The sequence below is a fragment of the Seriola lalandi genome, unplaced genomic scaffold, assembly GCF_002814215.2.
Source record: "Seriola lalandi dorsalis isolate HSWRI2012SDOR001 ecotype SW California unplaced genomic scaffold, Sedor1 jcf7180002054894, whole genome shotgun sequence".
NCBI lineage: Eukaryota > Metazoa > Chordata > Actinopteri > Carangiformes > Carangidae > Seriola > Seriola lalandi.
Window position 1 is genome coordinate 178,696 of NW_019525446.1, and position 13,327 is coordinate 192,022.

Here is a 13,327-nt window from a genome sequence, read left to right on the forward strand (position 1 = left end):
TTTACTCTGATAGTATAGCTTTATTACACTGACAAAGTTCATTAGACATTACATAGGAACATGTACCTTCAGGATTTGTTTTTAACAGACAGCAAAATCATACACACACACACACACACACACACACACACACACACAGACGCACACATGCACACACACACAGAACAGACAGTGTTAAGCACAGACGACGTCGTGGAGAATCACATGATCAAAGTGACAGCAGTCTTTTGAGTGTTGTGTCTGGTGTGAGGCTGCTCAAGTTTCTTCAACTCTTCACTGTTTTCTAGCAGTAATGATCAGAAGCGAAATGAGCACACAGCCCACATGTTCATCAGTCAGATGTGCAGCTTTGCGTGCTGCAGACAGACCCACACAGATCCCCACAGTCCCTCCTCTATTTATTTACAACATGGCAGTGATTCGTCTGGAAAACAACAGATTGATTAAGTGGCTTTGTTCATTTCTCCGTGGCGCCTGTTCAACTCGCCACCAGTCTTCCCATACATTGGACCAGATTTCATTTAAACAAGAGGCTCATTATCGATACAAAAATATAGTACAGCAATTTTCTTGTCATAGCAAACATTCATACCTGTCCGTCAATGGCCCAGTCACATCAGCAGCCATTCAGATAAAAAAAAAAAAAACACAATCTGCTACACAAAGCAAAGACATTAGGGGCATTGAACGCAGTATTTTGCATTTCTAGCCCATTTACAACACATAATGTTTACTTTATGTCACAGCTAACAGACTTCTTTAAATCAGGCTGCTGTGTTTTACACAATTTGATGCCTTTTATTCTATTGTTCCAGGCAGCCATTAATTTCCAATCATTTCTTTACAATGTTAAAAATCTTTAAGCAGATTCTTGACACTTTTTTCTATTGTGTAGTTAGCATGTAAATGATAACAAGTTACTAAACACATATTTAGTAAAATATTGGTGGATCACTACAGCAGACTGTTGTAATTCAGTCCCTCCTCCAAAATATATCTTAATATTAGCAGAAACATTACCAACTGCTGACTGTCCCTTCAGGAGTCAATAATCCATACGATCATCAATTGGCACAACCCAATGTTACAGTACACACTTTAAAGGGGCTTTTTATAAGTTTTCTCTTCTGGTTTTTTGCTGGGAGCAGGTTGTGATGATTGTCGCTTGACAAAAAGCTTCAACCATTGTTGCATTTACAAGACAAGAGGTTATAATACGCCATCTCAGCAGCACTACGTCTTCAGGGCAGATTGGAGGCTACTGTGAGTTGCTATTGGCAAGTGACAAGCTAGCTGGTTAGCGTGCTAACTTCAGTAGGTGAAAAGACATGATAAGAGACAAGTGTTAATGTTGCTGTTGCTTTCCACAGCTGGAGACAGCTCATGGCTAGTAAAGGAATGAAGTTTGATGCTGAACTCGCAACTTTTCTTCTAGACTGGTAAGTAAACAGCTGTTAATGCTAACGTTAGCATTGTAGCAATAGTGAAACTTACAAATAGCTCCTTTAACTGCTTTAAACACAATGCAAACAACATTAACAGATATATGTGATGGATTACACGCCTCAAGAAAGTTTCAACAATCTGCTAAGTGATTTTTACATTCTTCTAAAAATGAATGGAAGACAATGGCTGCCTGAAAAGGTTGGAAAAGAACAATCTAACATGCTTTTTAAAATGGTGAACAAAAGAGTAAATTGTACATAATTTGGAAGACACCCTGATATGGTCATTTAACAATAGAGCATTTCTTCATGATGACTGAACGTGCAGTCGTCATAAAGATACAGTGATATACAGCTGTCACAGATGGTCGCATGATAACACACTCCTGGGTTTGAAGCTGTATGAACACAGGGAACCTTCGAGGTGAAAGGTTTACTTGAAGCTCTCTGTCTAAATTTTGCCCACAAGTTATTTAACTGAGGATAAAAGAGCTTTTATGTCTCTGGTTAAATGAACCAAACATGAGTTAAAAAAACCTCCTGGCTGCGAGCCCTCATGTCCTTTGTGTAGGTGTAATCATTTTGTCAGGTAGAGCATATTCTCTGTCAATAAAAAGGTGAGTCATACAAAAACAGACACAGATTTGAGAAACAGTAAGAGACTTAGACAATCCATCAACCAACGACAAAAAAACAACATGATTCTCATTTGTTCTCCTTCTTCTTTCCAAGAAAAACCCCGAAGCTTTCGAGCGTGTTCATGCTGTCAGAGTCGTAGTGTTTTATAATGACGGGATGTTTCAGGTTTAAAAAACAATAATAAAAAGGAAAATGAACATACGTTTATAACGTTTTTTTCTTTTTTCTTTACCAAGCACATTAAAAGCTAATTGCCCAAAGATAATTATACAAATAAAGCATCCAGTGAACTGCACACAGGCAGCATTTTTTTTATTTTATTTTTTTTTTAACACATCCCACCTTACACCCTCATCTACTGCCGTTCCCCAGTTATCTCCAGCACGCCTTGGTTTACTCACCTCAGGCAGCAAAATCTATCACAGCAGCCCCATTGTCTGTCAGGCATATGAGGGTGGCATATAGTCTAGTTTATAGTGTGTGGAGGTGTGAAAACGACACAATACATGGCCATTTGTCGAACATTCACATTAGTGACAGCGAAAAGGTCTGAGCCACATCCGCGTATCGATGCACGTACCACCCAGACGAGAGCAGGATCGTGATATCGATCCTCTCCATGTGTGGCTACAGCAGTCAATGGGGTTTGTTTGTATTTTTTTGGGTGTTTGACAAATGTGCTTCTGTGACAGTGGCTTTGTCCGCTGGAAATCTTCGAGGAGGCGTTCCTGTGCCTTGTAATTGTCTTGTAGAAGACGCAGGAAGGCTGACCTCCCCCTCCTCGGGGTCAATGAAAGGTCAGAACGGTCGGCAAAGTCGATAATGTCAGCCCCTATAGATCACAGAGGCTCCTGTCGTTCGGCGATGCTTGAGAAGGTCAAAGGTCGAGGATCTATGTACATTGAGTGAACAGTCAAAACTCCAAAACTGTCTGTGTTTTTCCTCAGCATACAGTGTCCAGTGTTTGGCAAGTACATACAGTAGTTCTTCATCACCTCACTGCTTTCTTCCTCACTCTTTTTCTCCATTTCTGAGTCTTTTATCCACCAACCCATTCTTCTTCTGTCCGTTTTCCTCTCTCAGGTGCAGCAGTCTCGCTCCACGTGGCAAAAGAAGGGGGACTGGGATGGCAGGGACGTGGAGGTCAAGGGGTCGGATGTGGAAGACGAGGAGGAAGCAGTATTGTTGGTGGAGGAAGAAGTGGAGGCGAGGAGCGATGGGTAAGGGCTCATCTTGTCGATGTTGACGTAGGTGGTGTTGAGCAGGACGTAGTGCTCCCCGCTGAAGCTGGAGAAAATGGCGGAGATGCGCGACACCAGCTCGGAGAAAGAGGGCCGGCGTTCCGGCTTCGGATGCCAGCACTCGATCATCACGGTGTAGCTGGAGGAGAGGAGAGAGGAGAGGAGTCAGGCAGGAGAAACATCAGAGGAGGAAACAGGGGCTTCAGTGCTCAGCTACAACTATTGTGGTTTCAATTCCAAAATAATAGTAATTGCTCCAAATACTTTACATTACATTAAATTCAGATGGCACATGTGTTTTCAATCTCGACACAGGCACAACAGCTAGATGTCACCAATAAACTGGGAGTGCATCATAAATACAATCCTCAAAGAAACAACTAGAAGCGTGTTCAGAGAGCTAAGCAACAGGCTAAGTAAGTGCTACCATGGAGTTTTGTGGTGTAACCAAGGGGCTATTTGTAAGTTTTCCCTGCCGCACGAACGTGGTTTCTTGCCGGGAGCAGGTGGTAGTGATAGAGCTTCGGCCATCGTTGCGTTTACAAGACAAAGTCAGAGAGTGACGAGGGCCAGGGCTAGCTGGTTAGTGTGCTAACTTCAGTGGAAGATAAGAAGTGTTAGCTAACATTGACGTTTCTTTCCACTGCTGGAAACAGCTTGTGGGTTGAGCAATGAAGTTAGACGATGAAGTTGCAGCTTTTCCTCTAGACTGTAAACAGCTGCTAATGCTAACGTTAGCTATGTAGCAATAGCAAAATTTACAAATAGCTTTTCTTACAAAAAAAATGCAAAACACTCAGTTTTTCCTGCTTCTCAAATCTTTGGCGTTACCTTGGGAGTCTGGGAACTTGTGTTGACATTTCTCACCATTTTCTTGACATTTTTGTATTTTATAACATGTCTTCTATTTTTTGTTTTAGACTCCTGTAGCACCCTAAGGTTCTGCTTCTCCTCTCCCCTTTTAGAGTTTTTTCTTAAAACAATATATCATCTATTAGCCACCATTTGAACTTTATGTTGTTTCCTTTTTTTTCTCATTTCATTCCAAAGCGCTACAGCAGCTTTTTATGGTTAATTTCATCACTAGGTAGCCTCGAAATCTACTATAAGTCATTCCTCCCTCACAGGTTTTGTGTATATGACACGAAAAGGTCTGATAATTGTTTTAACAGCACTGACAGATAAGTTTTGCTTGCACATTAGCTGTCAGAGGGGCCTCATGTTTTATCATTGTGCAACTAAACTTTTAGGAGCCGTATCTGATATTGCCCTTTTTTGTCTCTAACTTGGCAGAGCGACTCCATCATTGTTAAGAATTAAGAAAAACAGCCCCATTATCACACTTCCAAACTTTCTGCCAGCGACTGCTATCACCACAGCGCCCTGTGAACGATCAGGAGTGAAGAATTGCGGGAATGTTTGCAGACGTGTATCACCTCCTGATGTCTCTGTTTAATTTACAGCTTGGGAACTTCAGGCCTCAGCCTCCCTCCCACCCTCACCTGAACACTCCCCTCTTATTTCCACACACACACATACACTCACACACTACACAAATGCAGCGTACCTCATGATGTTATCTGTACTGAGTGAGATCACACTTGGCCTTTATTTTACAGGACCAGTGGGTCAGAGTTAAATAGATAAAGACAATTCAGACACTGTAAATTAAATGACTTGATGTGTGCATTTTACTGATACTGAAAAACTTTGCTGTGATTTTGATGTGACATTGTTTTTCTAAAGTTTCTAGAGTCTGAAGTTCAGTTCAGAACAACCAGTGAATTCACCTGAAATAGTCCCAAGTACAAACAAGCAGCAACCTCTGGGGCTGAAAAATGAAGCCAACACACAAGTGCCAAAAACTGCAGTTCCTCTAATGACCACTAGAGTCTGGCTCCAACAGCGAGTCAATCCCCATAGACTCCCATGTTAAAATGTCCAACTTTACAGCAGAAATAAACATGTTTACAGCCTGGTACAAAAACGGTTTCTGTCTCTATAGTTAATGTCCACCTTCATGACAACGGTATGGGGGGTGAATTTTTATATGGCTCATCAGTTTATATTTTATTAAGGCTTTAAGTTATGTATATTTGAGGGTGTTTCAGAACAGAACACAAGGAAGTCTGTGCCCCTGGTGAGTGAAATTCTAGTATCATTTTATTCATGTTAGCACTAATTAGCAGGTATCGGTGTCTGCCTTCACCATACCCGGCTTGTTAGCTTAGCTCGTTGACTAGCTAAGTAGCCAGAACAATTTAGCTTGGGTAAGACTTTGAGCAAGAGGCCCGGATGCCCAGCCTTTCGATGTCAACATGAGCATTTGCTTGTCACATTTATGCTCCACCTCTTTGCCCATTTTTTGATCAGCCTGGCATTAGACAGAGTCAGGCACCGCCAAGATGGCAACAGTGGAGCAGCTCACTCTGAGCTTCAAAACTGCTGTTCTCAGACCTATAGGTGGAGTCACGGACTCACAGCAAGCCTTCAGGTTTTTCCTGGCAAACTCTGATGTGAACAGATCCAAACAAAACTAAAAAAAAACTCACGCTTTGTTGAAAGAAAATTCACGAAAAACAAAAGGTCATCTCAGCACTGCCAACACTGTTCTGACTGATGTTCGATCTTTAGGAGCAGCAGCACTTAACTACCATAGCAACAAGTGCTCAGCAACAAAAAGAGACAAATACAAAATAAATACTTTACTGGTGTTTCATTGCCATCTGAAAAATGCTTTGTGTTTTGTGATTAAGTTAAGCAAGAAACTTTAGTTTGAACCTGCAGCTGTGATGAGATGTAATGCTCGACTGAGGAGACCGACGAGCTGCGAGTGAGTTTCAGACTCTCGGCCGACGATGATGGATGGCCCCGAACTTAAGTGTTTTTTATTTACGACTTCCACTGCTTATACAGCTCTTTCACCTTCACTGTTTCTCCCTGCTGCTCTCTCCTGATTTCAGACTCGGTCGCTCTCTTCATGATGCATTTAAGTGCAGTTCCACAGTATATCACTCACACTAACTGAGCCGTGGCGCTTTGCTCGAGGAGGTGAATGACAGGTGAAAAGTTCTGTAAATACAGCGTGTGTGTGTGTGTGTGTGTGTGTGTGTGTGTGTGTGTGTGTGCACTCACAGGGCGTCAGGGCAGAACTCGGGCTGCAGCAGCCTCCTCCCCTGCAGGAGAAACACGGTGATGTCGAAGGAGTTCACATCAGAGTATGGCGGGGCTCCGCGGGTCATCAGTTCCCATAGCAACACGCCAAACGACCACTATGGAAAAAAAACAATAAAAATCACTCATTATCTCACTGTCATCTTGTTGTAATGACAACAGAAGTGAGACAAACTCAGAAGAGTCCTCACCACGTCTGACTTGGTGGTGAACTTGTGTGTCTGCAGACTCTCCAGAGCCATCCATTTGACCGGCAGCTTGACTCCGCTCTTGTTGTGGACGCTGTAATATTCTTTATCGTAAACGTCTCTGGCCAAGCCAAAGTCTGCCACCTTTACTGTGTAGCTCTCATCCAACCTGTGAGGGCAAAGAACAGTTACTTTCTGTTGTATTGTATTCTACGCTGTGTTTTCCCTCTGTGCTCTGATCTGCTCCAGTCTGATAATACTGTAGGTCGATCCATTTATAACGACATATATATTGATATTGAATGAATAAACGTGGACTCACATGCAGTTTCTGGCGGCGAGGTCTCGATGGACAAACTTCTTGCTGGCCAGATACTCCATCCCTCTGGCCACCTGCAGCCCGAAGCCCATCAGGTCTTTCACTGTCGGGTTCTGGAGAAAACACAACTATCAGCTGACGCGGTCCATTTCAACTTGTGATGCTAGTGATGAAATTTCACCATAACGTGTGCATGTACTGAAGATACTCAATCAGAGATCCACAACGTGCATCTATCTTGTCCTTACGTGTGCCTCATCGCGGATGAAGTTGCGCAGGTCGCCGTGCTTCATGTAGGGCAGAACCACCAGCGGCGACCCCTCGGGCGGCAGGCAGATACCCAGCAGAGAGAGCACGTTGGCGTGGCTGAAGTCCTTCATGATTATCCCCTCCTTCAGGAACTGGGACACCTCCTCAAGATCTGTGATGCCTTGGAACAAAACAGTCAAAAATCCAACTTAAGTTTTGGCTCCTCTGTAATTGGAGACATGTTTTTGACTCCTTGGCATCATGATATCTTTTCTAAAATCCTTAAGTAGACTCTAAAATGTATTCTTATTAAGTTAAAATATGATCTGATATGATATGAAGAGTAAGTAAAGGGCAGGGACGATGATTGCTGAGACTATTGTTGAAAATAAGGAGCAAGTCACTGAGAAGGTCATTTGTTATTTGCAGTACCTTTGGGGGAATAAGAGTGAGCTAAAAAAACTCCCTGAATATCCTCACACAGACCTGACCCACGCCAAATTCCCATTTGCCAATTGCATCCCTGCCTCTGATGCCCCTGCACTTTAGCCCCCACCGACTCTGATGTAATCTGGTTAGAGATGGAAACGCTTAAGGTCTGGAGAAACCAGCTCATTGGCCTTCAACTGAGGACAGACCCCCAAACACAGAAAGAGATGACATTCGGTTTTCAGAGCCTTGATTTGAAAGTTAGGAAAGAGAGTGAGGTCATGTGGTGGGGGGTGGGGGGGTGGGGGTGGGTTATCATACAGTCATCATCCATCATGTGCCTTTGGTCATTTTCCTTTCAACTGCTTCTCATAGTAAAAGTTAAATTAGCATAAAAGCCTCGGCTCAAGGGTCTAAAATATAACAAAAGAAGAACAAAAACAATGAGACGATGGCCAAGGAAACCTAATAAAAGGTTCAAATCCCAGAGGACTAAACCCCAGCAGACAGAGCTCCTCCCCTCCCACCGGGGTCGGTGGCTCCTCGCGACCGCGCGGGGGTCTTTCCTCCGTATCGTTCCAGCATCAATCTCCCTGACCCGACTGACAGGTTACACGATTAGACGGGATCCTAATGCCGTCCTCACCATCAGACGCTCATTCATCACCATCATCTCAAGCTGAAAAGGGATTCGGGGCTCTGACGAGATGAGATCCTTAATGCTATTGCAGCGTCGTGATATCATGCAATAAGTATGAAATATAAGCAGATGTACGATGCAATAATTGCGGCTGGACGTGAATATGTTTGGACAAGGGGAGAGTGTGTTGAGTGTGTGTTCTCGGGAGGATGTGAATAACAGGCAGCGTTCGATTCTAAACTGTATGAAGTCCGTTCTTATAAGAGAAAATAAAAATAAAAAGTTGATTTAAGTGAGATTGCCTTCTCAGGAGGACGTGTACACATTGTTAAACCTCAGTTTATGACCAGGCATGAACTAAAAACGCTTTCCCATGCTACAGCAACAGCAACATTAGGCTGCGATATCAAATGTTTCTGGTGCTCCAGAGCCAAAATAACAATTTGTGATTTCAAATTTACTTTGGAATCAGAAATAACTACAGCAATTTCCCATTTCCTCCCATTTCCTCCCTTCCCATTCGCTCACTGTAAAAGCAACAACACTAAATATACTACATTTGGGGTCGTAATGCAAAGCTGCTGCACGCGCACACACACACACACACACACACACACACACACACACACACACACACACACACAGGGCTGGGTATCCAACTTCGATGCTTTCATGGACCGACCGAGTTGCTTTGATTTCTAAGAGGTAAATCTCATCAGCGTCAGTGAGCCAATAAGCATGCAGCGTGCTTGGACCAATGATGCTGGTTGGCGTGTATTGTGATTTTCTTTTTGTTAAAACAGATTTGGAATGGAATAAAATTGGTATCGGAAAAAGTATTGTGATGAAAATTTGTGAGAAAAACAAAACCCACAGGTGATGGCTGAGCTTGTCCTCTATACAGTCACAGTGATGTGTACTCACGGTTCAGGGACTTGACGGCACAGTGCTGCTTCTGCCCGTCCGGCTCCAGCAGAGTTCCGTGGAAAACACAACCGAAGTGACCTGCAGGTTACAACACGATGCAGCATTAGTATTAGTCACAATCACGGAGTTCAAAAGCTCCTGTTCAAACCTGTAAAGACCTTTTAAACAACACCCCCCCCCACACACACACACACACACACACACACACACAAACACACAAAACAAGCCTCTCAGAGAGACTGTAAACTTCAGTCCCACTGACGATGAGGTCCAAAGCAGGTGAACAGCAGCAGCCGGGTCAGCTGGCAAGAATCATCGATACTTCAGATTTCTTGTGTTTGTTTGAACTTGCGTTGTCGGGGGCAACGCCTTTAAATCTAACTGTCAGTGGTCGGTTTCACCTGAGAGGGAGGGTCTGGCTCTCGCCTCCCTTCAATCAGTTGTCATCCTCCAAACGTGGTCATATGCATTCTTTGCAAAGTACGACCACGATGGAGCAGCAGGCAGCATTACTGCCTCCGTAGTGTTAAAGGTCATTTATTTTTGGTATTTCTGCTGTAGCGACGGTAGAGAGAGACACTGCACCTCTACTTAGCACATGGTGCAATCCACCAGGTGAGCTACCGTGCCGCCCCGTCTCTGTTGTGTTGAGTGGAAACGCTGCCGCAGACCTACCTGTGTGTCCTATAAACCAGTGATTTAACTGCAACTCTCATTAGATGCTGGTACTATAATAACAGCTGACTAGGACCGCTGAGGTCCAAACTGCACCATCTGATTCCACCATGACAAACACTAGACCATGCACATTTATTTTGGCATCGCAAGCGCACACTGACAACCAGATTCCAGTTCCTTGGCCCCGTGACCCCTGAATCTGCCTCTGATCATATCTTCTGCTCCGCGTCTTGTTGCTGCTTGTTTTTTTTTTTAGTTTTTTAAATCTTGCCCATACATGGAAACGAACTGTATGGCAACTGTCTAAAACACCCAGTTTGCTTGCAGGGAAAACGCTGTTGGGGCCATTTTTGGATTCTGTGCAGTCAGCATACTTCATTTATATCTTGGCTTATCGAAGCCTCTGCCGCTGTGATTAAGAGCATGCGTCCTGCCAGTTGGCTCCACGATCACAGCGGCTCCACAAATCACATAAAAATATTTCTGTCCATTGTTTACATATAAAAAATTAAAGTTTGGAGCAGATGCAGTAGAGATGATTTCATGTAGTGCGTGCACGCTGGTGCCCCAGTTTTCACACCAAGTTACCATCACCCTCACACTAAAACCTCCCCCAAGTAACCCAGTATGAAGCTTCATTCATTAATACCCCACACAAGCTAATAGCCTAATGCCAAACCCCATTGAGTTATTGTGCATTTTATTGAATTATATCTCTTCTTTAAGACATGAGGCCTCGGCCCCAGACTGGGGGGGTGGTGGTGGTGGTGGTGGTGCAGGAATAAAATGAGCGCGGCGTTCTCCTATCACGTCCTCGCAGATGGCTGAGGGTGTTGGATTACGTCTCCCAACAATGGACCCTGGGAATACTAGCTGTGAACAAATCATCCTACGCCACTTTAAAAAAATCCAGGCTCCTTTTTCTTCGGGGGGATAATTCAGCTGAGGGGGCAGACGGCTGCTTTCTGTGACACGGAGGGGTTTGTGGGGTCTCTCTCTCTCTCTCTCTCTCTCTCTTGATGTTGAATTCGATCTGTGGGTCTGAGCCACCTACTTAAACGCCACAATATGAGGCGATTTTTAGTGTCTGCATGTCAAGCTTGCGGTTTGATAAAGCAGGCAATTAAGCTCTTTGTGGGCGACTTTAGCTTTTGTATAGCTTTACATAAATCCTGAATTAAATCTAAGCTCGTTGGACGATAGTATCGCTTCCACATCAGTTACGATCCCACCAGGAACGTTTGGAGGAAATCAGATGTTGTATTATTTCGCTATTTAGCAACTAAGGTAAAAAAAAAAAAAGAAGAACATTTGAGATGCAGATTGAACTGGATGTTTCATACATGAATTGAGTAACAACAGCAGAACTGTTGCCGACAGCAACAGCCATCGTGGGTTTAACAATTAAAAAGTCTGCTGCAAGAATATGAATATCTACACAGTGTAAGTACGTGAAGAAAAAACATATGCATTACTGTTTTTATCACAGTATATGGAACTAATGTGCAGCATCGAAGTAACAACAGTATGTGGTAGACTGCAATTTAAAAGACTGCTCAAAACATACTTATATAAAGCAGCTTTTAATTCTTGATTTCAATGCCTATTATTTACGTTACTATTATGGATGTGCGCTATGTGCTGTGCTATATCAGAGTTATTACACATTAGGTAGCTTCAGCCAAACGCTGACTGGTCAGACAATCTTTCACGTCGAAGCTTTTTAACTGTTATTCATGATTATGCACATCCATTTGTATCTGTGGGTTAAAGCTATAATCTGCTTTATGATGCTCTCAATGGCACACAGCTGATAGTCACTGCATCACTGTCACGCATCATGAACATCTTCCTGTGTCGTTTCTGCACTTGCACTTGGATTTATTTTTTTTTATGGTTTGCTTTAAAAGCCTCGACATGTATCATTTCTAGCTCAATAAATATCTGCTTTGCTACTTTATTTTGCATTTTAGCAGCTAGTAGCTCCTTCCTGGCAACAATCCTTTGGGCGCATGGGAAATGATGCATTTTACATTTCCTTTATATTTAGAATAAGTAGAGAAAGAAGTGGGTCGCTAGCATCAACAACACCATGAAAAAAAATGACTCCAACAAGAGAAAACCCAATAAAAATGCTGACACACTGCAGTAATGTCTGATTCACATAATATTACCAGTAAAGACGCAGCGATGTGTAATATTTAAAAAATGAGCTGCTGAGACTTTGTGGGACTGACCTCTGCCGATGACTTGGTTGAGGTGAAGCAGCAGCTGCTCCCTGGCGATCACCACGTGCTGCACCTCAGTCAGCAGGTCCGGGTGGAGACAGGACGGATCTATGTGGACCGGGGCCATCAGCAGAGGTGACACCAGCTCGCCCTCCATCCCGAGACCCATCCCCATTCCTCCACCCAGCGCCCCCAGTCTGGGAGACAGCAGCTCGCCGTTGCCTCCGTAGATGGGAGGAGCTGCGCGGCACGTCTCGGGCCTGTCGGTGCCCTGATCTGCAGAGCCAAAAGGAGATGGAGGGAGGGAAGGGAGGGGTCAAAGGTCAGTGACTGTATCAGCAAGGCCTCCAGAGGTCAAGGTCTGTTACATGATCAGAGAGGGATGGCTGTAAAGGCGGAGAGCAACCTGACACTCTGATGGAGGCCGGCAGAGCTGGAAAAACAACGTTTCTGATTTCTCTCCTGATGCTGTTAGTGAAAGGAGAAATAACGCAGAGAAAAATGTTCTGTAAAAGGCCAGAGCAGCAGACACAGCTCTGATACGGACTATCAGCTCATGATGGTGCACCCAAACTCTCCCTGAGGACAAGCAGCACTTCATTAGTAACTGTCTCAGATTTTAAGTCTTTCAAGTCACATTTAAGCAGCAGGAAAATTGCCCATCATTCTCAGGATCACAATACAAGGATCCCCCCCCCCCCCCCCCCCCCCCCCCCCCCCCCACGCCCTCAGGATCCAAGCTAAGAGAACCAGAACCACAGGTGACTCAGATTACATCAAAGTTTCTAGTAGAGTCGTCTGATGGTCATCTTAGTTGAGAAGAAGAGCCGTTATGAGCGATGGAGCTTCTACAGTCAAGGGAAGAATAAGTTGTGCTAATATGTTTTCTCATGGCTGAGTTACAACTCTGCGAGGGAACGTGAGTTTAATGTGAGATGAATTAATCGACTGTCAGCTACAACAGTGTTAGAGCCCCAGAGTGAGCGGGGAGTGGTGACACTGGGATTATGATGATCTACACTGGAGGACTGATCCAAAAAAATAAACCAAATAAAACTTCTGTTAGTTCACAACATGTAAGGCATGCACTGCTAGCATAGTGTTCAGCCCCACAGGGAGGGAAGCAGGTAGATGGGAGGTGGGACGGGGAAAAGAAGATGTCAGGTGGGG

General features: G+C 44.0%; 1 protein-coding gene across 1 annotated transcript in view; it reads right to left on the reverse strand.

Annotated features, from left to right (window-relative positions):
* Window positions 1-13,327, reverse strand: part of met (MET proto-oncogene, receptor tyrosine kinase) — a 60,251-nt gene continuing 46,924 nt past the window's right edge. Inside the window, exons 18-24 of the mRNA XM_023429497.2 lie at window positions 12,167-12,433; window positions 9,249-9,329; window positions 7,255-7,436; window positions 7,010-7,119; window positions 6,691-6,856; window positions 6,461-6,597; window positions 1-3,464 (exon numbers count right to left, since the gene is read on the reverse strand). Of these exons, the coding sequence (XP_023285265.2) occupies window positions 3,164-3,464; window positions 6,461-6,597; window positions 6,691-6,856; window positions 7,010-7,119; window positions 7,255-7,436; window positions 9,249-9,329; window positions 12,167-12,433 (1,244 nt within the window). The 3' untranslated portion in view covers window positions 1-3,163. The remainder of the gene's footprint in view (window positions 3,465-6,460; window positions 6,598-6,690; window positions 6,857-7,009; window positions 7,120-7,254; window positions 7,437-9,248; window positions 9,330-12,166; window positions 12,434-13,327) is intronic.